The 25,612-nt window shown below is 49.6% G+C and overlaps 10 protein-coding genes across 10 annotated transcripts; 5 read left to right on the top strand and 5 right to left on the bottom strand.

Annotated features, from left to right (window-relative positions):
• Positions 1 to 668: 668 nt before the first annotated feature.
• M430DRAFT_211292 (hypothetical protein) lies at positions 669 to 2,771 on the top strand. Its single transcript, XM_024864442.1, has 5 exons — positions 669 to 1,070; positions 1,127 to 1,225; positions 1,273 to 1,340; positions 1,394 to 1,816; positions 1,867 to 2,771. Exons 1-5 carry the CDS (start codon positions 724 to 726, stop codon positions 2,676 to 2,678), a joined length of 1,749 nt encoding a protein of 582 aa, XP_024722981.1. The 5' UTR covers positions 669 to 723; the 3' UTR covers positions 2,679 to 2,771.
• An 844-nt stretch (positions 2,772 to 3,615) lies between these two features.
• M430DRAFT_40166 (hypothetical protein) lies at positions 3,616 to 5,508 on the bottom strand. Its single transcript, XM_024867374.1, has 2 exons — positions 5,209 to 5,508; positions 3,616 to 5,150 (listed from the first exon to the last, which is right to left on the bottom strand). The coding sequence occupies exons 1-2, from the start codon at positions 5,474 to 5,476 to the stop codon at positions 3,865 to 3,867; spliced, it is 1,554 nt and encodes a 517-aa protein (XP_024722980.1). The 5' UTR covers positions 5,477 to 5,508; the 3' UTR covers positions 3,616 to 3,864.
• A 1,496-nt stretch (positions 5,509 to 7,004) lies between these two features.
• On the top strand, positions 7,005 to 7,961 carry M430DRAFT_56799 (hypothetical protein; the record flags this gene model as incomplete). The annotated part of the gene is made up of 1 exon (XM_024868638.1): positions 7,005 to 7,961. The coding sequence occupies exon 1, from the start codon at positions 7,122 to 7,124 to the stop codon at positions 7,959 to 7,961; it is 840 nt and encodes a 279-aa protein (XP_024722979.1). The 5' UTR covers positions 7,005 to 7,121.
• A 417-nt stretch (positions 7,962 to 8,378) lies between these two features.
• M430DRAFT_97946 (hypothetical protein) lies at positions 8,379 to 9,863 on the bottom strand (the record flags this gene model as incomplete). The annotated part of the gene is made up of 4 exons (XM_024870083.1): positions 8,379 to 8,422; positions 8,471 to 9,620; positions 9,671 to 9,760; positions 9,810 to 9,863. The coding sequence occupies 4 exons, from the start codon at positions 9,861 to 9,863 to the stop codon at positions 8,379 to 8,381; spliced, it is 1,338 nt and encodes a 445-aa protein (XP_024722978.1).
• A 250-nt stretch (positions 9,864 to 10,113) lies between these two features.
• M430DRAFT_56797 (hypothetical protein) lies at positions 10,114 to 11,261 on the top strand. The gene is made up of 2 exons (XM_024868637.1): positions 10,114 to 10,687; positions 10,790 to 11,261. The coding sequence occupies exons 1-2, from the start codon at positions 10,175 to 10,177 to the stop codon at positions 10,907 to 10,909; spliced, it is 633 nt and encodes a 210-aa protein (XP_024722977.1). The 5' UTR covers positions 10,114 to 10,174; the 3' UTR covers positions 10,910 to 11,261.
• Positions 11,262 to 12,556: 1,295 nt separating this feature from the next.
• M430DRAFT_40162 (hypothetical protein) lies at positions 12,557 to 15,441 on the top strand (the record flags this gene model as incomplete). The annotated part of the gene is made up of 4 exons (XM_024867373.1): positions 12,557 to 12,801; positions 12,855 to 13,307; positions 13,355 to 15,099; positions 15,152 to 15,441. The coding sequence occupies exons 1-4, from the start codon at positions 12,632 to 12,634 to the stop codon at positions 15,439 to 15,441; spliced, it is 2,658 nt and encodes an 885-aa protein (XP_024722976.1). The 5' UTR covers positions 12,557 to 12,631.
• A 408-nt stretch (positions 15,442 to 15,849) lies between these two features.
• Positions 15,850 to 17,296, bottom strand: M430DRAFT_33590 (hypothetical protein). The gene has a single exon (XM_024866396.1). The coding sequence runs from the start codon at positions 17,139 to 17,141 to the stop codon at positions 16,065 to 16,067; it is 1,077 nt and encodes a 358-aa protein (XP_024722975.1). The 5' UTR covers positions 17,142 to 17,296; the 3' UTR covers positions 15,850 to 16,064.
• Positions 17,297 to 17,734: 438 nt separating this feature from the next.
• Positions 17,735 to 19,755, top strand: M430DRAFT_16872 (hypothetical protein; the record flags this gene model as incomplete). Its single annotated transcript, XM_024863546.1, has 4 exons — positions 17,735 to 17,811; positions 17,861 to 18,024; positions 18,080 to 19,570; positions 19,655 to 19,755. The coding sequence occupies 4 exons, from the start codon at positions 17,735 to 17,737 to the stop codon at positions 19,753 to 19,755; spliced, it is 1,833 nt and encodes a 610-aa protein (XP_024722974.1).
• A 465-nt stretch (positions 19,756 to 20,220) lies between these two features.
• M430DRAFT_64617 (hypothetical protein) lies at positions 20,221 to 22,767 on the bottom strand. Its single transcript, XM_024869120.1, has 2 exons — positions 22,388 to 22,767; positions 20,221 to 22,328 (listed from the first exon to the last, which is right to left on the bottom strand). Exons 1-2 carry the CDS (start codon positions 22,443 to 22,445, stop codon positions 20,440 to 20,442), a joined length of 1,947 nt encoding a protein of 648 aa, XP_024722973.1. The 5' UTR covers positions 22,446 to 22,767; the 3' UTR covers positions 20,221 to 20,439.
• Positions 22,768 to 23,212: 445 nt separating this feature from the next.
• M430DRAFT_98139 (hypothetical protein) lies at positions 23,213 to 25,357 on the bottom strand (the record flags this gene model as incomplete). The annotated part of the gene is made up of 6 exons (XM_024870099.1): positions 23,213 to 23,351; positions 23,413 to 23,905; positions 23,958 to 24,121; positions 24,172 to 24,392; positions 24,448 to 24,936; positions 24,995 to 25,357. The coding sequence occupies 6 exons, from the start codon at positions 25,355 to 25,357 to the stop codon at positions 23,213 to 23,215; spliced, it is 1,869 nt and encodes a 622-aa protein (XP_024722972.1).
• Positions 25,358 to 25,612: the final 255 nt, after the last annotated feature.

Genomic DNA, 25,612 nt, shown 5'->3' with positions numbered 1-25,612 from the left:
TATACACATCGGCCCAGACTCCCCATCCTTATTAGATAAACCCACACCCCCAAACCGCTGTAGGCGTTGGCCCGGGATATGGATGTGCACAGTGCTAGTGGTCGGCCCCTTTCCGATCAGGGATATTATTTACTTAATATATTCTAGCTCCACTCGGACCGCACCTACATCATTCTCGACGCTACCGTAAATATATTAAAATATAATATATACTACTACTGTATACCTTACTTGACCATCCTACCGGCTCACACACATATCCCACCCAGAAAACACTCTCTTCCTGGCCTCAGATCTCCCCCCCCAAACCCGGTCCAGAGAGAGAGAAAGAGAGAGAGAACACGGCCAGAACACTGTCAGAAGCATCCGCCACCGCGATCTTGCGGCGCCCCCATTGTGCCCTGCCTCATCAATCGCAATCGCTTCGGTCGCAAACCTCCAATTGGGACTCGCAGAGTTGCAGCAGCTCTGGGTCGTGCTGCGAGGCTGACTGGCAACCGGGCTTGCGGGAAACCTTGTCGCGGATAGCTGCATATCAGCAATAGCAGAGGACAAAGAAGAGCTCCCTTCATCTTCAAAAGTCGCAGATTCAAGAGCCGTCTGTCAATCGGGATGCAATGAGGTGTGCTCCCCCCCTCTGTGAAGCCGATCAAAACATCGACTCGGCAGCGTGGCCATGCCTTCTGCGCAAGAACAGCCTAACATTTCACAGGTAGCACGGCGATGGACTCATCGGATGAGCGAGCGCAACGGAGTCCCTTCTTGAGCGATCCAGATCCAAGCCAAACGCCTGCTCGAACCGTGCCCATCCTCAAGGCGCCCAACGCCCAGACCTCTGACCCATCTCCGGGGGATCCAATGGAAATCACACCTCCTGCGACAGCAACGATGGGCCCTCCGGCCAGGACGAGTGAAGAGAACGAGACAAACGGCAACCATGAGCAGCATGCGGGCATGGGCGATCAACCAAATACAGGCAGTCTAGCAGGACCAAATGCTGCGGCGGCAGCGGCAGCTGGTGCCCAGCAGCCAAAGGTTGTCCAGACGGCGTTTATTCATAAGCTTTACAAGTAAGCATGATGATACTGGAGGTGTATCTGTTGCGCCAGTGCTGACGAATCGATAGCATGTTAGAAGATCAAAGTATTCAACATTTAATATCATGGTCAAATTCCGCTGAGAGTTTTGTCATGTCACCATCCAATGACTTCTCGAAAGTCCTCTCGTGAGTGCAACCATCTCGAGGCCGAGAACCTTGCTCACATTACACAGGCAATACTTCAAGCACACAAATATATCGTCTTTTGTCCGACAATTGAATATGTATGGGTTTCACAAAGGTTTGTTGAACCAAGCACAGTGCATAGGTCGCCAACGCTAATAGCCCCCAAAGTTAGCGACGTCTTTCACACCGGTTCCCCTGAATCCCCGCTGTGGGAATTCAAGCACGGCAACGGTAACTTCAAGCGCGGCGACCTTGTCGGTCTTCGAGAGATCAAACGCCGAGCGTCACGACATGCTCTGGTTCATCGAGATTCATATTCGGCTCCAAAAGTACCGCTCTCCCAGCCAGGCACACCTGCAGAGCCGATACATGGGATACAAGATTCGACGGAGTCGAGATTGACCAATCTTGAACATACTTTGTACGACATGCATGCAAGGCTTCAGAGAAGCGAGGATAATTCGCAATTCCTGCATGTCCGGAATCAGGTCGTGCTGGAAGCTCTATCTCGGTCGCTGCAGCTGAATCACGAGATGTCAAGGGCAATCCTTTCGCTCGCGCCTAGCCCAGATTCACCGATACATCGTGATGGCAAGTCCACGTCATATTTTGTTCCTGGAACCTTGCTGATTCAAAACTAGTTATCAATATGCAAGCAGAAATCCAGCGCCAAGTCGAGGTCATCCGTTCGATGGAAGAGTCTCCCGAGCCTCCTTTCTCAGGCAGCCGGCCGTATTTCTCTAATCTCTCCCTGGATAATGCGCCTATTTCTCCCCGTCAAGTTCCACAGGATGATCCGCGTCGAGCACCACCACCAGCAATGGGGGGCACTCCCCTGCGGAACAACTACTATCGGCCACCCGTCCCGTCACACCTTTCCATCACCCCACGCAGATATGGCTCGATTGGAGCGAACCCGTCGCAGTCTTCGCCAAACTCATATCGCCCTCAGGCCCCGCCACCACCTCCACCGCCACATCCTCTTGCTTCCGCAGCGTCACCACCTTCAAACCTCCTCAGGCGTCATACCTCGGCTGATATCCGCAACGTCCAAGGCTGGCAAGCAAACCCGTCTCCGTTCGCCTCTGGCCAATCTTCCTCTGCATGGCCGTCGTCACCGAAACGTGGGCCGACCACGGTGAGTGAGGACCAGCGAATTCGTGACAGCTTCAGCTCCTACTCCCTAGCGAATGCCTCTCAAGGCAGGAATGATACCTCGAGACCTACAACTCCTCCATTTGGCAACGGCAATACGGCGGATCACCTGAATAGCTGGACATGGAGCGGATCGCGAGATAAAGGGCCTCCTGGACTTTTCAAGGATAGCTCTGGACCTCCCACGAGACGAGGAAGCATGGCTCATATTCTGAACCCGGCGGAGACGGCCGAGCGGGATGAAGAACACGAAGAGGGGCTAAGAGAGGAAGACAGAAAGAGGAAACGGCTACAATAGACAGCCGAGTGCAAATCATCGGCTCGAAATTATCGGCGTCTGGATAACCTCCCATCATTCCTCGCCGTTTTACCGGAGGCTTTGATTTCCTCCTTCATATGATATTCTTGTACATGAGCCAGACAAACCGGAGTGTGCGGAACCCCGCATTTATTTGCATTGTAGAAATAGGCCCCGCCACCCCGTCAAAAAACACGGAGGACATTTAGCATTTTAATCGTCGAGGATAATAGTAAAGAGAGATGGAAAGGAAGAGGAAGGTATCGAAGGACGGACCTCTTTCTCCCATGCATGAAGGAAGGAAAAATTAGGACGACAAACTTGGAACTGACTGGATTTGGTTCGGGAGGGAGGGAGATACCAAAAATCTGGATAATTAACTTCATTGCATGTATCGACAGAAACTCCATACCCCCTTATCGTGGGTTCGTGGTACTGTGTCGGATTGAGTGAGTGAGTGAGTGCGTGAGTGAAGAAGAATAATTATAAAAATATATATATATATTTTCGATCTGTCTATCTCTCTCTTTCTCTCCCTATCTCGCTCTCTTTCGCTCCCGCTCTCTCGCGGGAAATAATGAATTCCTGTACAACGAAAAGAGAAAAGGAGAGAAGGGATTCAAAGGTACTATGGGTCGGAGTCTTGCTTGCTTATTATAAGGATATTCCTATTCTGAGAGCTTGCTAGATGATAATCGATCGATCGATCGGTTCAATCGGGTCCATGATCGTTGGGTTGCGCCGCTTGTGGAAAGAAAGGGCAAAGAAAGAGGGGGAATCGCTAAATGACCGATGGGCAAGTCGCTTTCCAATAATAGATGGGTGACAAGATAAAAGGGATGAGATGAGGACTTAGAGAAGAATAATATCAAAAGCACGATTTTATTCACCAAGGAATTCATCACGATCGTGTTGTCACCTAGGAGACTTGTGGCATGGCATGGCATGGATATTTTTCAGTAGCGAATTCTGGAAAAGCTAAACGTGTGTGTGGGGGGGATTGATTGAAGTGCGTTAAGAATGAAGGGTTTATCGACGAAGAAGAGTTTCGCTGTTGCAATAAGGTTCTCATGCAGTTTATAGATGGATATAGGGCATAATATTATGTCCTAGTGATGAACTGAAAAGCGAAGAAGAAGAAGAAGAAGAAGAATAGGAGCCCAACCCTTCCCAAACCTCGAGCGCACTACATATCTGGCGTGTCAGCCAACTCCTGGTCCACCTTCGCTCTCAAATCCATGATTGCGCCCCAGACGGCCTTGACCCGGTCGTCAGTGGCTGCGGCCGCTCCGAAGAGAGCGGTCATCCTATCCTCGTGCCACCTAACCTTCTCCAATTTGAGTTGTTGACGCAAGCGTTTCACCTTGCTGATTTCCTCCTTCCTTCCTGTGCTTGTTTCTGGGAACATGAACCCGAAGTTGTCACCTGTCTCCCTCTGGCCATGGTAGATAGGGATAAGCCCGAACAGGTAGCAAAAGAATCTGTACGTGTTCCACTTCCATAACTCTTCCTTGCCTAGCTCACCGGGTATTGTTCCTGGAGGCTCCACGTCCAAGTGGTGATGGTCAAAGTTCGGCGATTCTGTGGGCCAAGGTATGAGGTTTAGGCCGCCAGGGGGAAGCGAGTGTTTGTTTGACCGCTCTTGTATAGCAAGCCATTTCTGGTTGTATTGCTTGAGTGTCTTTTCTGCCTCGAGGTCAGAGATTGGATTCTGATCCTTCAGATGGTCATCGTATGTATTGAGAGAATATACCCCCGGAGTTGCAAAGATGTTGGGCTGGTTGTTGTGAGGGTAAATCTCGTCTGGCAAGATTGATTCGTGCCTGAAGTTGGAGAACTCATATGTTTCTGACGCATTGGTTGTATCGACATCGTCCATTCCTCGTTCGATGTCGTCGAGCTGACTGATCAGACCTCCTTCTTGTACCTTCAACCTTTCATGGCCACGCAAGATGTGTGCAATTACACCATCATTGTACGCCTGCGCGCTGACCATCATGTCTAAATGGTAACGCCGAAGCTTTCGGACGGCTGAAAGCTCAGTGGTGATGCGAGCATGCTCTGCTGCCAGGTCCACGTCTAAGGTGTCCAACTCGGCCAAATCGCCAGTCAAAGGAATGGCGGTTGAACTTTCGTTCCATGGTCCCCGGGATCCTCGAAACCAGCCTCTGGGGGTGATGCCTCTGACTTTTCGGCCAAGTGCGTCCCGTTCATCGTAGGAATCACGGAATCTTGGTTGGCCAACGTCATCGAAGATAGATACTGAGTCTCGAGGCGATACACAGCTACTGCAAGGACAAATCGGTCGACTTGAGGTTGGAAACCTATCCGCAGTTTCCCATATCTCAGTGGACTGGCGAGGTTGATAGTGTGGGCGGAAATTCCGGTTCCACCAGGACCTTTGGTTAGCAGCCATTTCTTCTGCGTAGTTCTTGCAGAATGCGGATGAATATTGAAGACCATCCGAACATCCTGTTCCTTTTGGTAAGCTTTCACTCTTCTCTTTATCTACTAGACGGGCCATAATAACCTGCTTCCGCACTTTCTCCATATAAACTATGCACAATGTGAGGTGCCGTGACGTCCATGTTCATCACCAATAATTGACCCCCGTGATGGTCCACGGCATCATTGGAATTTTCGCCATGCCGTACTGCCGTGTGACCCCCACGTATTGGATGTATAGGGGGTTGAACTCGGTAGGGGAAGTTTGGATTATCCTGACGACTTCGACGCTCTATTATCGAATAGCACGGCAGTATTTGCACGATCTCATCCTCCTCATTTGACATATTCATGATGTACAGAATACATTCAGCATTTGGGTAACAGTCAACGAAGATCTGCAAATTCATGAAAGAAGAAACCATACAGCGAATGCTTTATATGAAACTGGTTGTGGGACAACCGACAACACGAACATGAGCAAGGGTGATGTTAACGACCACGGCTAAGTGGACTCCCCGGTCTTAGCAAACAGATGCACATCATTCAATGCTGTCACGACACAATGCCGGACACATATATGAGCGGGCGGCAGCCTGCACCTTCGGGTCCGCAATGGCGGGACGTATTGTTGATAAGACTTCCACAACAGCGGCACAACACCCTTGTTTGTTATAGTTTGTCATACTGGACTTGCGGGCTCGCTCGGCAAGCAACATATAAATCATTTGGACCTCGAAACTAATCGGGGTACATAAATCCACGAGGGTAACGTGGAGTTCATGCATGCACTTGCTATGCAACGCAAATTGGTGTGACCCCGAAAGCTCTTCGGCCACTTATAAGTTCAATATTTTGATCTGTAACATGCTGTAGTAACATCGTGTGAACTTGGAGTAGGGGAACTCGAGAAAATAGGGGGGAGAACATAAGAGACATGGCAGGTCAGTCAACTCCTCGTGCTCCCAACGTCCTTGCGTCGAAGGGCAATGCGCATGAGATATTCTAGCACATATCCATCGGGATCGCAACGTCAGGTATGCATGAGGGTACAGACTGAAAGCTGGGATCTGAGTGGTGGTGGCGGTGGTAGTTGGGGAAAACCGAGACGACGGATGGGCATTGCGGTTTGACTGTGTGCTTGTAGGTGTGGCTGGAACCTGGAGGTTCGTCACATAGCAGCAGACGATGGGAATCATCAACACCCAACACACCAAATACAATATCATCTTCGTGCACTTGAAAAGTATTTGTCTTGATAATTATTCAGAATAATGAGTAGGTACCTAGGTAGGTTCAAAACTTCAAGGATACTTCGGTTATGTTCTAGCGGGGCGCCACACATTAAGGTCTGTATTTCACTGGCCAGCACGAGAGGAAGAAGAAGAATGAGATAAAGCCAATTACTTTGCCTACTTTCTCGATATCTGAGTAGTGTATGGGGATTGAGATGTGGGAATTTCGTACTTTGTCCTGTAAGTCTCGGATCGGTTGTAGCCTTGAAGCTCTTTATAGAACCCGCTATGCCTTCTTCACATATCAATCATGCATGAAGTGATTTTGATTCCACTTACTTGGAAAAAAACACCTGGGCCTAACGTATCTCTATCTAAGGTATTCTTATGTCTATATGTGCCATCACATGACCAATCTCGTGACCATTTGTAGATACTTATGCAGGTAATGTTTAGATGGTAGGTAAGGACCGTAAGGTAAGGTAGGTAATGCACCTTATGGTGGGCAACAAACTACAACTGGCGACTAAAATACAAAACAAATGAATGAATTATCGCTGTTTTCAACATCGTCAGTAGGAAAGCAATCGCAGGTACTATCTGAGTCACTATTGTTCTTTTCATGCCGCATATATTGAGACAAGGTGCTCCAATTGTACTCTAGAATGTCCTTTGCAGATATTGAATAGCCTTTTCTATTGAACAAGCTTTCCCTTCCCGTTGTCCCCTATCTCCTATTGTCTCAGCACTCGCGTAGTAAATCATGTACCGAAGGGGATCGAATATGGATTTCCTGCTCTCTTCCGAGCCAAACTTCTACCAAACTTCTACAGAATTCAACGCATCACCACTGGAGCGTTTCAAAACACAACTCATCTGCTTCCCAGCTGAGACATCTGCAGCCATGGCGACTCTTCATCAAAACGGTTCAATGCCCAATTCATACTCCTTCCCTCCAGGCACTCCCGCCATCCACGCCAATGCCTTCAATAAATACCATAAGATAAGCAAGGCACTCTTCGTCCCTGGCTATTACCACCAATTCATCCTGCCCACCATCCCAGAGAAGGCACAATTGCCAATGGACCCCGTCAACTGGGAGTTTGGTATCCGCCCCAACCGCCCCTTCGAAGTCCTTCCCAATGAGCAGAGACAGCGCGCAGCTAAGAAGTGGCCAAAACGCCCGGAATCCCGTCGCGAGGGTCCCACGGCATACTACCTCGAGCAGCTCCATTTCTGGGAGGATGGGCCCCTTCCCGCGGAGGATGAAGAGGTCGGTGAATTACACCCGTCGGGGCCTCTCAAGAGGTGGTTCGAATTCACCCTGGATGTCTGCCTCTTCATCCTCGCGGTTGTCAGATTTCTGGTGTTTCTGGTGTCCGAAATCGCCACGGTGTTGTTGGCCACGGGAAGGAAAATATGGAAGGATGTGTTTGGGAACCTTACCTGGGAGCTCGTTGTTGCGATCTTTTTGGCCACCCAGATCGTCAGGTTTTTGCCTGGGATGGCGGGGAGTTTGGATGTGGATGATGGAGGGAGATGGAACGAGGCGCCACCACCACTCTATGTGTTGATGATCCCATTCCAAGCCTCAACAAGTTGAGTAAGTTGTCAAATGATGATGGCGTTTGGAGACAAAAGCTGACAACTGGCAATCAAAGCCACAGTACCAGTTTCGGAGTGGCGTGTTTGTCGGGGTGGGGGATGGGGGGTGGGAGTTTTGGATTTCTGTTCGAGCTGGAGTTTTGGAAGGGCCGTCGGGCTCAGCTTGTTCCTAGTGGGCCAAGCCTGTACTTGATTGATAGTTTTCTGATGCACAATAAACCTAGCTCAATTATGGAAGGACCTACCTGTTTGCATACCTGGTTGTTGCAAATGCACGCGGCTTGTTGATATACTATGAAGATGAACAAGAGACACTGCTATGGTACAGAAACTTCATGCATTATGCATACTAACCCATCATCTATAGGCGAGGGAATCAAGACTAGAATTAGAGGCCCTAAAGCGTAACCATCGCTCAAATACCGAGAGAGAACTCGACGCCAACATCAATATCACGAGCTAATGTGTATTAGTTTTGATCGTTCAAGGTTGTGAGAGAACACTTACCCATCTTCACAACCTTGGAGAACTGCACTGCCTTCTCAGCCGCACTTTGAAGATCATCAATAGAGAAAATCTTCAGGCCAGACTCGTTGATCAACTGGTGCGCCGCCTCCATGTTTGTTCCTTGCAATCTAGCAATAATTGGGATTCTCAGATTCATACTCTCAACAGTGCTGATAAGACCCTTTGCAATGGCATCGCATCGCACAATACCACCGAAGATGTTAACAAAAATAGCTGTAACCTTAGGGTCACTTGTGATGAGGGTGAATGCCTCTCTGATAGCTGCTGGTGTGGCACCACCTCCGACGTCAAGGAAGTTGGCAGGCTCTCCTCCATTAAGCTTGATGATATCCATCGTTGCCATGGCAAGACCAGCACCGTTCACGAGGCAGCCAATGTCACCTCCAAGCTTAATGAAGTTAAGGCCGGACTCAGCAGCGCGAACCTCCTCAGGATCCTCCTGGGTGGTATCTCGCAAGGAGAAAACCTCCTTTTGACGGAACTCGGCGTTGTCATCAAAGCCAAGCTTGGCATCCATCGCGAGAACCTGGTGGTCTGAGGTCTCAGAGAGCGGGTTGATCTCGATTTGGGTAGCATCCTTCTCCATGAAGACCTTGTACAACTTTTGAATGGTGTCCTTTGCGTCCTCGATGCATTGCTCACTGAAGCCAAGATCAGTTGCAATTTTTCGGGCGATCTCATCTGTAACTCCCTTGTGGATGTCGATGTATGTGGTGGTGATGGCGTCGGGGCTCTCCTTTGCAACAGTTTCGATATCCATACCACCCTGGGATGAAGACACGATAACTGGCCCTTGGGAAGCCCGGTCCATCAAGATAGCGAGGTAGAACTCTCGTCGAGCAAATTTACGCTCGCAGATGTAGACAGAGTTGCAGAGACGGCCAGCCGCACCTGTTTGTTTTGTAACAAGCTTGTGCCCAATCATCTGCTCCGCAAACATCTTTGCCTCTGTGGGCGAGTAGATAACGCGGACTCCTCCTTTCAAGCCATTGTCAAATGTGCCCTTTCCACGTCCACCGGCGAGGACTTGTGCCTTGATTACCATATCATCGCCGCCAATCTTCTTAGCAACAGCCTCGGCTTCGGCTGCTGTCGACGCAACGGCACCTTGTGGGACACCAACTCCATACTGGACATTTGTGAGCTTGTATCGTTGATAGCTGATAGAAACTTGCGTACTTGTCTTAAGATATCCGCAGATAGATATTCATGTAAGCTCAGAGCTCTCTTCTGTTGTGCAACACCAGCCAATCGCGACGGCGTGTAGACCTGGAAACTGTCAGTAGGGAGCGGAGTCTGCTCGATAGGAGCGCGGTACCTTGCTGGCCTGGAAAGCAGCCGTAAAGGGCCGGCTACGAGCGAGCTTGAACATTTTGACAAGAGGAGAAAAAATGAAAACAAAGCCGTCAATTGAAAGAAGGATAAGATGGTCTTGGTTGAAGTGTCAACCTGTCAAGATCTTCTTTATTGTCCTTTCGGATCGGAAGGAATCGCCTATGGCACGGGAGTTGGGACGGGATAAGGTACGGCGGTCGCTTGCGACCAATGGCACGCGCGGCTCAGGATCGCGGGTAAATATTTCCAGTTCCAAGTGAGACCTTCAAGATTTGTCTGAAAAGCCCCTCGTCTTTGCTGTTTTCGCAGACCGCAACCCCACAACGCAGTCCGGAGCAGCAGATCACCATGGCGCCAGAACTCTCTACCAAGTCTGCCCAGGACCCTAAAGAAGGCCTCGATGTCATCTCGAATCGCATCGCAATGGCGCTTGCAAAGCACGACAGCCTTGTCAAGTCATGGACCGCCCTGTCCGCCCGCCCCAAAGAGCCAGAGAAGACCCAGGAAGAGCTCGACGCTGAAGAAGCCGCTCTATTCCGCAGCGAACCTCCATATCTAGGAGTTGGCGCGCCGATTCCATCTCATTTCCTGATCAGCGATGCCGAGCGAAATAATAAATCGCTTCGCGCCAAGTTCTTTCCAACAAAAGGCTTGAAAGCAAGCAAGTCAAGAGATGAGGAGGAGAAAGCTACGAGCGCAAAGCGGCGACTGATGGAAGAGAGTAGTGATGAAGAGGAAGGGCGGTCTTCACTTGGCAAAGCAAAGAAGCGGAAGATGGCGACCGAAGCACCTGCGAAGCAAGCCGAAGACGAAGACGAGTCCAGCGCCAAAGATGAGGATGCCGAGGGCTCACAGGCTGATGTAAGTGCTTTCTCACAACTTTCCTATCCCCGTCCCATACCTCACATTCCTTGCCAAAGACCGTAGTCAAAACCACAACTTGGGACTCACTTTTCAAACTAGCAGAAGACGTCAGATGATCTGCCAACCGGGTCAAAACATCAGTCACCGTCAACCAAAAAAGATCACTCTCGCAGCCGGTCGAAGAAACGAGATAAGAAGCGAAATAAAGCAAAACACTGAAGAAGTATCAGGGGAAGAACCAGAAGAGATAACAGAACAAGGAGAAGACCTAAAGTACTATGGTTGCTAAGTTGGCTGAATATAGCCCTGAATGGCTGGACTAAGTGGATTGCTTCTGGCGCAAATAATAACTAAGCATGGGTTCCCACGAGAAATAGGATACCTGATGTAGCAGAGTGGTTTATGTCTTGCCAATACTCACACTCGAACTTTATGGATCACTTGAGTGCCGTGAGTATCAAGCGAACCTTAGGTCTCTTTAAAATTGGCAAGCTTTGTTAAGTATCATGCACATAAGCCAATTAAGGCATATACTTCTACAATAATGCCATCTTCAAAATATATTACGAGGGACTTGCAGTCTCTATCTTTGTGCGCTGATCTAGTGCTATCATTCGAAGATTTCAAAAGCATTCTTAATGTCCTTGGCAACTTGTATTCTCACTTCGTATCTCTCAAGTGCAGAAACCACAAAATCTTCTTACCTCTTCCTATAATCAAGGACCATATCAAGAGCCAGCTAACAAGTGTTCAATTACGCGGCCAGCTCAGACGTTGGATATCGTCCGTAAGTCACGCACAAATTTTACCAGATTTCGCTCCGATAACGTTTATGGTCAATAATTACTGCGATCAAGGAAGCCTCTTTGGGATGTGAATTCCCCCTTACGAATTTGGCGAAGTAGTTGCAACTTGAACGGAAAGCAGCAGAGGGCACAGAGGGATACTAGCAGAATCACAAATGGTTCTGGAGCTGATTCTACTGCTTACACAAACATTTATACTTCGGAACGTTCTCTTCAAAGCGAATCCATAGGTTTCTATGTGCGAGGTGATTTAACAGATACTCTGAGAGCACAGCTACTTCAGCTTCTGACCCCTATGCTCAAGCAACCAGTTGGAGCCTGGACTCCGACGGAAATCCATCTGCCATGCTTGACTTCGGTTTTGATTGAGTCTTCTCTTTGACCGGGTTACTACGTTTATTGGCAGTGATTAAGTTTCTGATATTACCATCTCTCGTTTGATATTACCAAACGAGAGACAGGCTGTGTCACTCTGTTCTTACTTTTAAACAACGCAATTGCAGAGCATCCTAGGTCTGTCTACATGCTTACTTTGAAGACTTCAGAAAAGAAAGGGGGCCTTGTCTTGTGGCTACCTATGATACTTACAAGCAGGTCAAAGCCTTCCCTGCTTTGCTACTAGAAGGGTTATGGCCAAAGATTGCCAGGGTAAAAAGGCTATCGATTTGCTTAGACTCTGCAAGAGAAAGATTGAATTTACAATATGGTAAAGAGCTTGATCAATGTGCTGAGATATAAAACCCGACCTGGCCAAGATTCTCAACAACAGCGTCCTAAATTGCGCTTGTGATACGAACACCTTAATCTCTGTTTATACTATATAGAAAATAATATAGGTATATACCATTTATTACAAATAATCCCCTAGCAACCAATCCAAAATTATAGACACAGTAAAAAAATCAAGATGTGATGATTAGACCACGTGAAATTCAGATATGTGCCTCTGGTGGTTCGTCTAGGAATGCCTTGCGGCTTTGCCCGAGGTTGGAAGTCAGTCGGTTGCACTTGCTATACATAGCTGGCCACTCAGATCATCTGCGCCCTTCAATTGTAACCACCACCACGACCGCACGTCACAAGCCAGCAGTATTTATCACTTGTGTTGTTTCTCGTCTGCTTGTCTGCTCGCACCATGCCATCGTCAGATACAAATGGCAACATAAGACCATCCGCTGCCGCAAGATTCCTAACCGCGCCTTCAGTAATGACCATGAACGGTCACTTTGCATCTGTAGGCGATGCGCCGACCAAGGAGCAGTATGAGCATGGCATACAGGTCATTGATGAGGAAAAGCAGTTCAAGTACGCAAGAATATAGGAGACAATGGTCTTGATTGCTGACCAGAGCCCTTTAGCCCCAATCTCAACACGTATCTCCAACTTACCAAGACCGCGCAGTCGGGCTTCAATTATCATCTTATATCAGTCTTTGGCTCGCAGTCTACCGGGAAATCTACCCTACTTAACCACTTATTTGGCACGGAATTTGGGGTAATGTCTGAAACCGAGCGGCGACAGACCACGAAGGGAATATGGATGTCAAAGAACAAGCGGGAAGGTGCAGCAGGGCCAGAGGCTCACGGTATGGCGGACAACATTCTAGTAATGGATGTGGAGGGCACCGACGGCCGAGAACGAGGGGAAGACCAAGATTTCGAGAGGAAAAGCGCATTGTTTGCTCTCGCTACCAGCGAAGTTCTTATTGTCAACATTTGGGAGCATCAGGTCGGGCTATACCAAGGCGCAAATATGGGATTGCTCAAAACGGTTTTTGAGGTCAATATGCAGTTATTTCTAAAGGACAAGCAGTGGGTATTGGATTTCCTAGAGCTGATACTGGTTACTGACGTCTCAGGTCTAACCCCCGATCACTTCTATTCTTCGTCATCCGTGATCATATTGGAACGACTCCTCTAGCGAACCTTCGAAACACCCTCATCGCAGACTTGACGGGAATATGGACGAGCCTCTCGAAACCTCCTGGACTTGAGAAATCGCGGATAGAAGACTACTTCGATTTCGCGTTTGCCGCATTACCCCACAAGATTTTACAGCCAGACAAATTCATTACAGAGGTAGCAAAGCTGAGTACAAGATTTAGAGTTGGTCACCGAGTCGCGAGACACGGGGACTTCGACCAAGAACTTGAAGGGGGCGTATTCCTTCCCGAATACCACCGGAGAATACCTGCAGATGGGTTCTCCGTATATGCTGAAGGAGTTTGGGATCAAATTGTTAACAACAAGGACTTGGACCTTCCGACTCAACAAGAGCTTCTAGCACAATTCCGTTGTGACGAAATTTCACGAGAAGTTTTAGAAGCTTTTGATGATGCTATCTCACCGCTCGAAGAGAAACAAGCTGAAGGGGTCAGATTAGGGCAACCTTCAGTATTGAAGGATTTGGGCGCGTCCGGAAAAGCCGCTCGTGCAAAGAGCATCAAAGCCTTCGAAACTGAAGCTAGTAGGTATCACAAGGGCGTGTATGCCAGGAAACGTGTCGAGTTGGAAGGAAAGATCGATACAAGGCTGAAGGCATTGTATCAAGGTCAACTCTCTGCAGCTCATAAATCAGGTGTTGCATCGTTTAGCGATGCAGTGGTAGCTGCTGTAAAGGCTGGCCAGAAGAAAGGTGCATCCTATGAATTTGCTGATATCGTGGAGCGAGAGAAAGAGGTCGCTCTCGAGAACTTTGAACTGGAAGCAAAGAGTTTGGCGATCGAAGGTGTACCTTGGACCAACTTCAAGCAGCAGTACAACCTGTATGAGAAAGATCTGGACGAGGTAAGTGGGCGCCTGCGAAAAGAGGAAATGAGACGTCTCGCAACTCGCGTTGAGAGATGGGTCCGATCAAGACTGGGCGAATCTGTCGGCCTCGAATTTAATAAGCTTGGTTCAGGACGTGGAGGTAGCGGAGCTCCTGAATCTGGTGAGAAACCAGCTACGGAGAAAGACCTCTGGGACAGAATATGGAATCTCTTCGTCGCCACTGTCAAGGAAGCCGAATCTCGCTTCATAGAGAGAGCAAAAAGCTACAACGCTAGCGGAGATGAAATTGAAGTTGGACTATGGAGGTTGAGGCGGAAGAGTTGGGGGGTGTTAAGGGCGAAGATCGACGAAGAGGTCATGGAAGGCAATATATTGTTGAAACTTCGCGAGAACTTCGAGGACAAGTTCCGGTATGACGAGGCTGGTGTTCCCAGGATATGGCGTCCGACAGATGATATCGAGGGAGTATACACGAAAGCCAGAGAGTCGACTCTCACCTTGATCCCTTTACTTTCCAGGTTTAGACTCTCGGAAACGTATGCACCTCCAGAGCTACCCGAATGGATTGGCGCTGCACCTGATAGTGTAGACCCGAAGGACGAAGAGGATTTGACGCCCATTGGAGGTGTGGATGAGGAGGAAGGCAAGAGCTTGGAAGAGGAAATGTCGATTCTGAGTGAAGCAAAACGCCAGGATCTCGTCGTAAGATTCAAGAAGACCGCCGATGGCGTATATGTGGAAGCAAAACGCAGTGCCATTGGCGGTGTGGCACAGGTTCCACTATACTTCTACGGTCTTCTTCTGGCGTTGGGATGGAATGAAATCGTCGCTGGTGAGTTTATGCCCTTCTGTAAAGAATGTGCGGCTAATAACACAATCCCCAGTCCTTCGAAATCCCGCCTATTTCATTATGCTTATCCTCCTTGGAGTCGCGGCTTACGTGACTTACACACTTAACCTATGGGGCCCAATTCTACGAATGGCAAATGCAGCCTCAGCACAAGCTATCGAAATCGGCAAAGAAAAGCTCAGAGAATTTTTGGATAATGCAGATGGTGGGCGACAGGCAACGGCTACAAACGCCAGCAGTGGTAACGAAAGCATTCGTCTCAGCATACTGGATAGCAGAGGCAAGGGGAGAGCGACTGGAGAGGATGAAGATGATGATATCTAGTGCCTGAAGCTGTCGCTTTGCATGTGTACACAGTATATCTGGTAGTACATCACATAGTGCCCATACCCTGCGAAGTAACGAGTATAAATGAATTCTTAGTCAACGCTCCACAACACGTTCACATGTGTTAGACCGCTTGTGTCAGTATATGAATTTCCCCGGGACTGATTGGGAGGCTTCCCACGCCTCCTACTCTGGGCGTACAGGCTCCGACATATATTTGGTTCCTCCACGGAAAGATAGGTCGGTCGATTAAAACGCAGGACCTCTAGTTTTGGGGGTGATATATTGTCGAATAGGCAGTAGAGGTTCACTGCTGCCATTCAACACTGGGTATACCTTAGCCTGAGGTGATATTAAGCACAGTACGGTTTTGAATCTCACTCAAAGCACTCATGAGATTCAACTTCCAGCCAATAACGAGTAATATAAAACCTTCTTCTTGAGTATTCTACTCAACTCAGTGGCCTATTTGCTGATGCCCTAAAGCAGTACCTACGCCTTTCCCTGATTTTCAATAAGGATCAGATCAGTCATAAGAGTATATCCAACCTGCACCACGTATGAACTCCAGTTCGCCGCTATATGCCTCCCTGATTACCCATACTAATCAAACCGCATGTTTAAAAAACTTTTGTTCCAACAGGTCGTCCAAACCATGAACCAAGTTCATCAACATCAGCTTCCTTTTCGCCGCTGAAGAAATCCGTCACTCGCATCATCTCGTCATCTTCCTCAACCGGCCAGTCCACTTTTGCAGCAGCACCCTTCGCATCTAGCATATCTTTTGCAGTCCCCCAGCTAAATCGACACTCGCTCCCCCATCCAAAAATCGGATCCATATTTCTCTTTAGCCATGACGTACATCTTGCATCTGAAGGATATCCCGATCCCCAGCCTGCTTCTTCGGCGACTTCTGCTTTCACTGTGGTGCCATCCATCTCTACGTCCTCATCAGGCTTCTTCACATAGCTCTCATATAAGACTTCCAGGGCCGCATCCCTTGTGACCTTCGCACAAACACTCGCAGCACTGACACAAGGATATAAACTATCCGCCTTCTTCGCAACCGTGACCTTAGCCGTGGGGAACACTCGCTCCAGTTTCTTCTGATATGTTGCAGGGTTCCCAATCGTATCGATATAGATCTCTTTGACGTTAACACCCCTCTTATAAACTCCCTCTATCAGAGCAATAGTCGCATCCATAGCTTGCGCATTCAAATTGTAGGTCCCTGTAGGCTTCATCATATTTGCGCCAATATCCCTAGCAGACATGACCTCGACGGCCCATCCGCATTGGGCGTGGAGATCGGTGCCTGGCGTGCACAGCTTCTCCATCAAATTAGAGCGGACCGCTGGAGTAAGGACTTTGCTATCGTCGAAGTGGTGGGTTTTGCGGAGGAGGGGATCAGAGAGCGGGAGCGGGAGATAGAGGAGTCCGTAGACCATGGGTCCTAGCACTGGGCCCCGTCCTGCTTCGTCGACCCCCAAGACGCATTCTGGGCCAGGTATTGATGTCTCGCTTGATTCTGGAGATTCAGGATTGGGCGTGGGGAGAAGTGACGGAGGGACGGCAGAGAAATGGGTATATGAGGCACCGGAAAGGAGTGCTTCGTGGTTGATTGAGGGGGCGATGAAAACATCTGAGGCAGGGGTTTCAAGGGCGACAACATCCTCTTCTGCTTGTAAACTTGCCATTTTGAGAGTTGCTGTGGCTGCAGCAAGTAGAGAGTGATCAGGAAAGCAACAGTTGCGAGTGAGAACTAAAGCTCACAAAGATGTAGGCGGTTGACGCGTCCAACATGGGGAGACGCGACGTGAATATAAAGTCACGTGGCATAGGGCGGTTTCCCAGTCCGGTGTATTATTAGTGTGAGATTGAACTCTCAGATCTCTTCCAATAAATTCTCTTTGAGATTGCACAAAGGGCAAGAACTCAGATATACCTTAGACAAAGACCTGTTGCAAGTGGTTTTTGCATAGGTAGAGTTGAAAGTTCATTGTCCAAAGCCTCAGGGTTCATGCCTCCTAAATCAGGCATCAATGTGTCCTTTGTCTCTGGATTTAGCGGATCGCGTGAATGTTGATCAGAACTCTGGCAATGACCAGCGACCCCACGTCCAACATCTTCGCAACTCATTCACCACGAATTGACACTCTACTCCTTTTGATCTACGCGTGATTTGCGATCCTGTCAGCTGTTACTTTTGAACCTTGCGACTTTCTATTACCTTCCAAAATCGGCACTGTTCATCCGCATCGCCCTCAACGCGTATCCCCTTGAATAGATTATGGCTCCAGAACCAGCACTGCTGAAGCGCAAACCGCGCGAGAATGCGCACATCTTCAACTTGGGAGTTCAGGGCAGGTGGGTGGATGTCGACCTGATTCATGTCTTGCGACTAATATATCAATAGGAAAACCGGCCTCACAATTGCTGATACCGGGATCCGAGATGAGCATGGCTTTGAACCCATAGATGGCCTATTCTCCTCACCAGAGAAAGGTAAAGAAGTGGCTGGAAATGGCCGGAATGCGAATGCGACAATATCAAGTGAGGCGGATATGGATGTGGGCGAGAGTATGTGATTCGAGCTACAAATGCTGTTAAAGATCGAGATGCTAAACTCCCTCAGGCACTATCCCAGAACCTACCTCGGTCCTCACAGCACGAAAACAAGGAGCCAGTATGCGAATGCCTCCGCCCCGTTCCAAATCTCCGATTAAAACGTTCTTACAATCACCAGCAAGAAGAAATCCGTCACTGGGCCTTGGTTCTTCCCCGACCCGTGCTGCATCACAAGGAGCTTCATCATCTGCCTTAGTTCGACGGAGATTAGATTTCTCGAGTAACAATCTCGATCCGAATGCATCAGATTCCATAATCACGAACGGGACGCCGCAGACGCGAGGAGATTCGAAAGCTCCTGTAAAGAAGTCTACGGGCATACGATCAGCAGGACAAAATTCCACCAGCGACGATGAAGATGACCAGGATAATACTACTGACGCGCCTGATAATAATGGTCTTGGGAATGAAGGAGACTCGTTTCAAGTAACAACTGGTGGAGATGATGAAGAACCTGATGCTCCAGTTGACGAACCACAAGAAGCCTCCGATCCTGAGCCTGAACAGGAGCCTGAACCAACAAAGAAGGGGAGAGGAAAAGCTAAGGCTAAGGAGTCTGAGGCTGTGGAAGAGCCCCCGAAGAAAGGAAAAGGCCGAAGGAAACGAGATTCTAATCCGCAAGTGGAGCAAGATGAGGATGAACCACCTTCGAAGAGATCCAGGCGGTCCATTGAGGGGGCTAAGTCTGTTGCTAAGCCTGCAGTCAAAGCCAAGGCTAGCAAGGCCAGCAAAGCGACAACTGCTGACAAGGCAGCAAAACCAAAACCTAAAGCGACAGCTAAGAAGTCTAAATTGGCCCCAATATCGGAGGCGGAATCTCCAGAGATTCAGCGTGGGCCTCCTATGCCCAGAAATAATCGCGGATTGATTATCCTCCGACGCGAGACCCCGATGGAAGGAAATGCCTTCAAGCAAACGCGTTCGGGCCGGAATTCTATCAAGCCGGTTGCGTGGTGGAAAAACGAGAGGATCGAGTACTCAGAAGACGAAAATGAATATTATAATGGCGGAAAGTTTCTGCTGCCTAGGATCAAAGGGGTCGTGCGAGCAGATGAGGTCGAGGAGCGACGGACGAAGAAATCTCATCGTAAGCCAAGCAAGAGCAAGAAGCCAGCTGCAGCAGAGGCGGCTGAAGACGAAGACGACGAGGCGGAGCCTTGGGAAATCGAACCTGGCCGTTTCGTAGGCGGGATACAGACCTGGGACCCAGAAGACCCGACTGGAGTTGACGCAGATGAGGTGGAGGAAGAGATCGCTCTATCATCAGCAGCCATCATCACACGGGACGTAGCCAACGCCTCGTTCCGCTTCGCCAAGACGCTCAGCCTCCCCTTCTTCGGCTCGGGCATGGTCGACCTTCCGCCGGGAGCCGTCAAGAAGCCGAAGAACTCCCGCATGATGCAGATGGTCTTCTTCGTCTTCTACGGCCGCGTCGAAGTCACCGTCAACGGCAACGCATTCCGCATCGGCAAAGGCGGGATGTGGCAAGTTCCTCGCGGTTTGTTCCCTGCCCTCTCCCTTTCCCTCTCCCTCTCCCTCTCCTTTTTTCACACATTTACTGACTTCCCTTTCCCACCCTTAGGTAATTTCTACAGCATCTCCAACGATTACGATAAACCAGCACGCATCTTCTTCTCTCAAGGCTGCGAAGTCATCGAAGAAGCTACATCAGCCAGTCAATGATCCTGCTTGCTTTCTTGTGTCTTTCATTTACGGATAAGAAAGGGAGATATAAGATGTGTGATGGGGGAAGGGAAACTGATGAATGAGATAAGGAAGGAAGGATGATGAATGCTTAGCTTAGCGCCTGAGGCTTCTTAAGGTATTATAGGTACTATAGCGTCTTGTACATAACTGAGTAGGGTAACACAGCGCTACAAAGCTTATTAATGTCATCTTTTGTATAACAACATGTAGAGATTTGCAGCTCTGTCCTTGGGGACCTATGATTCCCAATTAGTGAGGTTGGATGGAAAAGGGGTAAGTACCTTAGGTACCTTATGTAATGCTGAGGTTGAGATGAAGAGGAGACGAGACCCCCTTTTTGGATGCTCGCTTAGTGTTTACTTACTGTAAGGTAAGCAAGTTTGTATGTACCTTAATTCATAGATGTAGAAAGTAGCTAGGTAGATAGGTAAGGTAAGGTAAGGTATCGATTCATTCATTCATTCTTATACTCATTCATCATTTAGGTACATGTCTATATACATATCTCTTTAAACCAAACCAAACCAAACCAACCAAACCAACCAACCAAGCAGATAAACCAAACACACAAACAAAGGAGCAAGCAAAATAAGTAAATATATCAATCATCAGCTCCTACGCCCCCAACACGCACAACATATACAAAGCCTCTTTCCCGTCCTACGTCCTCCCCCTTCTCGGATCCAACGCATCCCTCCTCCTAAAATCCCTCACCTCCTTCGTCGCCATACCCCCCATGCCCCCCTCAAGTCTCCTTTCCCACCCGCCAAGCCGAACCACTAGACACGTCGCATTATCGCCCTCCTTACTAACCTCAGTCGCGAACCCGACCACGTCGCGCGCGCCCTGCTCCGGCGTCTTCGCTTCCTTGACGATATCCACAATCTCCTGATCCGTGAGCGTGCCCGACACGCCGTCCGAGACCAGCACCAGGAAGCTGTACTCGGCGGGTGACAGTTCGAGGCGTAGGATTTCGGGCTCTGCTGAGACCCCGATGCGTTTTGAGCGCATGTCGCCAAAGGCTCGCGTGTTGGCTAGTCCTGACATGCGCTCTTCGCCGAACGAGTCGGTGACGAAGGTCGCGGCGTAGCGACGGAGCCGGTTGCCTTCGATGGGCGAGCTGGGGTGGTGGTTGGTGGTGACGGGTTTGGCGAGCCCGGTGGCCGTGTCGCAGAGGAGAATGCGGGTGTCGCCGACGTGGCCGACGATGAGGGTTGAGGGGGAGGCCGGGTGCCAGAAGGGCGTCGGCGTCGGCGTGGAGATCATGGCGATGGAGGCCGTAGAGCCGCCCATGAAGCGTTTGGGCCCACCGATTTGGTGGTCGGTGATGCGCGCCGGTTCGCCGAGAATGTCGTCGGCGTTGAGGGGTCTGTCGCTGGGGCTGTCGGGGTCGGGCTTGCGGGCTTGCGCAACCACGAAATCGAGATCCGCCTTGAGGAAGGCGTACATGAGGACCGCCTCCATGGAGACGGGGGAATCGCTGGGCGGGTCGTCCACGGATGAGGATGGCATGGAGAAGTATGCAGGCCTGAAGCGGCGGAAGTATCCTCCCACTGTTTCTCTCCATTGCGCTACCAGAGATCGCTCGAGCTCGACTGCTTTTGGTTTGTTCGACCCTGCGGCCACTGGCTTCTCGCTCCCGAGAGCTGGACTGGCCGGTGGGTTGATCATCCGTCCGTCTTGACCACGATGTGGCAGGTTCAGAGATTCCTGAACCTCCTCTTTGCTCTTAACCACAACCTTTCCTAGGCTCTCCCTCCCTTTAGATGAAAGCTCACTCTCCGCACCATGCTGCGCGCTAGGGCCTCCGACATCCCGCCCCTTCTTGCTCTTCAAGCTCGATCCAAGCTCGAAGAGCTCCGCGGTATTCTCAATATAGCTATGCAACCTCTCCCTCAAGAAGTCACTGCACTCGTTCCCACCATGCCCATCAAAGACCCCAAAATAGAAGACTTGTGGATCGCCCCTTGCGCTATCAGCCGACGTTCCCCCGACGACTGTCGCTCCTGAACGACTCAGACTTATAGGTGCCCTCTTCGCAAAAGCCGGAACATCAAGTGTTCCCGCTTGATATGTATCTTCATTGTATGGCCGTGACCCTCGAGAAACCGAGACTCCAAAATGATGTTTTGCGCTCCGTAGCGGGATTCGTACGACCGTAAGTTCACGCGACGCCCCGACCATTGGCGGAGCTGCGGCAGGAGAGGGTCCTGACTCTGGATTATGGGGAATAGAGGCTGCGCGAGGCAATTTGTGATGAGGGCCGGTAGCCGATTGAGAGTCGGGATGGAGGGAGGAAGAAGGGAGGTTCGTGACGAAGTAATCGTGGAAGTATCTCTTTCCTAGATGATTCTGCTGGCCACGAGCTAAAGACTCTTTGCCCGCCGATCCTGGCCTATGTAGATTATCGGCTCTAATGCCATGATTTGAACGTGACGTCCGAGATTGTGAAGTTTGAAAGGCGCGCGTCTGGCCTAGAGACGCTGGGTGCACAACAGGCGGGTAGTGTTCACGAGGCTCGATCTTGCTGAGATAGGTTGCTATGAAGCCTGTGCGGTCTTGTTAGCATTGCGTCTTCTCTTCTTCCAGATTCAAGGCATATATCTACCATATGTGTCTGCTAGTGACCATCGCCGCCGGCGCAAGGAAGACCTAATGGCGGCCATGGTTGGAATATAAGACAATCGGGAAGTTCACCAGAACAGGGTGCGTCGCAGCAATAACTGGCAGAAAGCCAATCGAGAAGTAACTATAGCAAATGATCGTGCCATCGGACGTAATTCAAAGGAGGGAGGTTGAAGACACCGGCGTGGTACAATACAACGAGGGTGGGGACAGAAGAGTCGCGATATTCGAGAACGAGGGCGAGGAGTTCGACTCCGATCAACAACACATGAGAAAGATCGGTCCTCAAGAAGTCTTGCGTGGGAAGTATCGATGCAAGACTGGAGACGGGACTCCAAAAAACATGTTAACTGAAGCAGCAGAGATAAAAGCGGATGGTTGTCGAAGGTGCAAACTTCGGGTTTCGGGATATCCCCCCGGGTAGCGTTTACGGGTTCTATAAATATCCGGATATAACACTTGTACCTCCGCCGCAAGGTACACCTTATTTCCCTACTATCTAAGGTATATGATAACGTATTTAACCAGCATTTCTCTGCATTTTCTGTAATCATGAATAGGATCAAGGATCGAGGGAAGGAGAAGATGCGCAAGTTGTATCGCCGTCTCAAAGCTGGTGAAGTGGAGGGCTGGCGACGGCTGTCTGCTATCGGATAGATTTTCGTTTTTTTATTCCCGCGCGATATTAAAACCTTCTATGTACAGTATTGCCGTTTTGCCTCCCTACCTGTATTTCAATGACAAAAGATATCAGTAGCCACTCCCTGCTCTGGCTGCAAATGTGTAATGATATGCCCTCAAACCATTTCTAATCTGTTTTTCCCGTCTCGTTAATCTCCGTCGCTGCCGCTGCCGCTGCTGCTGCCGCTGCCTCCTCGCGATTCATCTTTGCAATGCGGCGTATCTCGGACTGCTTGCTCGCTTCTCCCATATCTACCATGCCGTACCTGGGGGGGGGGTGCAATTAGCTCCTACGTTATTTTCATTAAGGAGGCAAAAAAGACATACCACACGATAACAGCCATACCAAGAATTGCGGAAATACAGCTGAAGGTAAGTGCGACGATACCACGAGCTGTGAAACCACCGGGCAATGGTTTCGGGGCCACGGTGGCACCCCTCAGGTCTAAGTGGTTAACGGTGTTCGCGGCAGCATTGCCGGCATACGGGGTGTTTCCAGCTACGCAAGCATCGATATGATCTTGAGGGAGGGTCACCATCTTCTGGATCTCCAAAGGCGCCTCAACCATGGTGGCAATCAGACCCTGATCTACGTGCCACTCGATGTGGCAGTGGAAAAGCCAGACACCCGGATTATCAGCCTTAAATCGTAGGACAATGTAGCCCTGGGGATATAAGACGAAGGTGTCTCTCCGCATTGGGATTTCTGGGAAGTTTGTCTGAGAGGTATTCGTTGACACGAAGTTACCGGCATTTTCAGCAGATCGTGCGATAGCCTGGAAATTGTGGCCGTGAAGATGAAATGGATGCTTTCCGGTGTCTAAATAGTCATCAATTAGACTCGGAAAAGCGTAAGGACAGCGACGGCTTACCATTATTGTTCACAACAATGTCTATGGTTTGATCCTTTTCGAGAACAAAGGAATGGGAGAATTCCCCATAGACAAGAGGATTCGCGGCGTCCTCTCCAGTAGTCATCACAGTATACAATGTTGGAACCTTAGGGGGAACATAGGTTATGTTCTGGAAGAAGGCGCTGAAGTGTTTATCAGCATGGATGCGCATCCTCAGCGATATCATACGTACTATGGCTTGCCATTCCCAAGCACACCCATGACCACATCGAGAGTGACCACTCTGTCGGGTTCTGGGAGCAGAGGCATCTTATCATATGCTACGAGGGTGAAGTCATCGAAGTCATTATATTCATCGATGAGTGCTGGAGCTGGTAGCGGCTTCTTATCGTCGTAGACCAGCCACCCGGTGACGTTCCAATTCAGGCCAGGAGGAATCTTATCAAACAGATCCTAGGTAGCGTTAGAATAGCAAGGGAAGAGATGGATTATTATTGGAACGCCTTACAGTATCCATGCTCGAAACGAAGGCATAGTTGGCTGTCGTTTCATTCTTAGTCGTGATCAGAAAGCTACAGCGTTGGGCAGCAGCGACGTATATCATCTCTGCCTCCGCCTTTTCAGTGTAGACGCCATCGACCTCAACTATGGTCATGTTATGGCCCTCAAACCAAATATATTGGCCGGCAAAAGCACCGATGTTGACAACCTGGAATAGGTATGTCTTTCCGGGTTGGATAGGCACCGTCAGATTCTGCGTATCATTGAACAGCACTGATTGAGGGACAGGCTCAGCGCCTGTGGGGTTTGCCTTGTTGATGAATTTTGGGATCACAACCTGCATCTCCTCGTGATACCAGTCAGAGACGGATAGGACGAATTGCTCGTCATATTCATATGGAAAATCAGGATCACTGATGATGAATGGCGCTCTCAGACCATCTGGGTACTGCCCTTTGTCGTGGGAGTGATACCAGTAAGTGCCTGCTTGAGTGAGCTGGGCCGGGTTAGCAGCTGGACTCCGTTGGAATGCGGGCGTTCTGGAGCACACCTACATTGAATTTGTAGGTGAATTGAGAGCCGGGGGGGATCCCACACTGAGACACCTGAACCGGGCCGTCCATCTCGGTCGAGCCATTCATGAACAGACCGTGGAAATGGAGAGTGGTGGACTGGTTCCCCAGTTGATTGTCGACATTGACGATGACCTGGTCGCCAACCGTCCCCGTCATCACGGGCAAGGGCCATTTCCCGTTGATCCCAATGGTTGGTCTCTCGAACAAGCCATCAGGATTGGCTCTGACCCAAGTGATGTTGAAATCATAGGTCACAACAGCAGCTTCTGAGATGCCGGCGAAAGCAAGAAGCAGCAGCAGCAGCAGCGATAGTGGAGAGAAGGACAACAATGATATTGCCATTCTGAGCGATTCGAGTGCTGCGATCAGCAGGTAAAGGGTGATGACTAAGTAATGGGATTTTCCAAGCCTTCACACATGGGGGCCTTTGAGGGGATTTGCTCGAATTGGCAACTTGGGATTCGGGGGACGATATAATTGGAATCTCTCTGACAGATTTCTAGAGTGGGGAGGGATCGGAGGTTGGAAGAGAGAGCTTAAGAGGGCCAAGAGTGCTGGAAGGCAGATCTCATAATTCTCGCGGACGTCTTCCGGCGG

The sequence above is a fragment of the Amorphotheca resinae genome, assembly GCF_003019875.1.
Source record: "Amorphotheca resinae ATCC 22711 unplaced genomic scaffold M430scaffold_3, whole genome shotgun sequence".
NCBI lineage: Eukaryota > Fungi > Ascomycota > Leotiomycetes > Helotiales > Amorphothecaceae > Amorphotheca > Amorphotheca resinae.
Note: the sequence above shows the minus strand (reverse complement) of the source record. Positions and strands in the feature narration are given on the sequence as shown.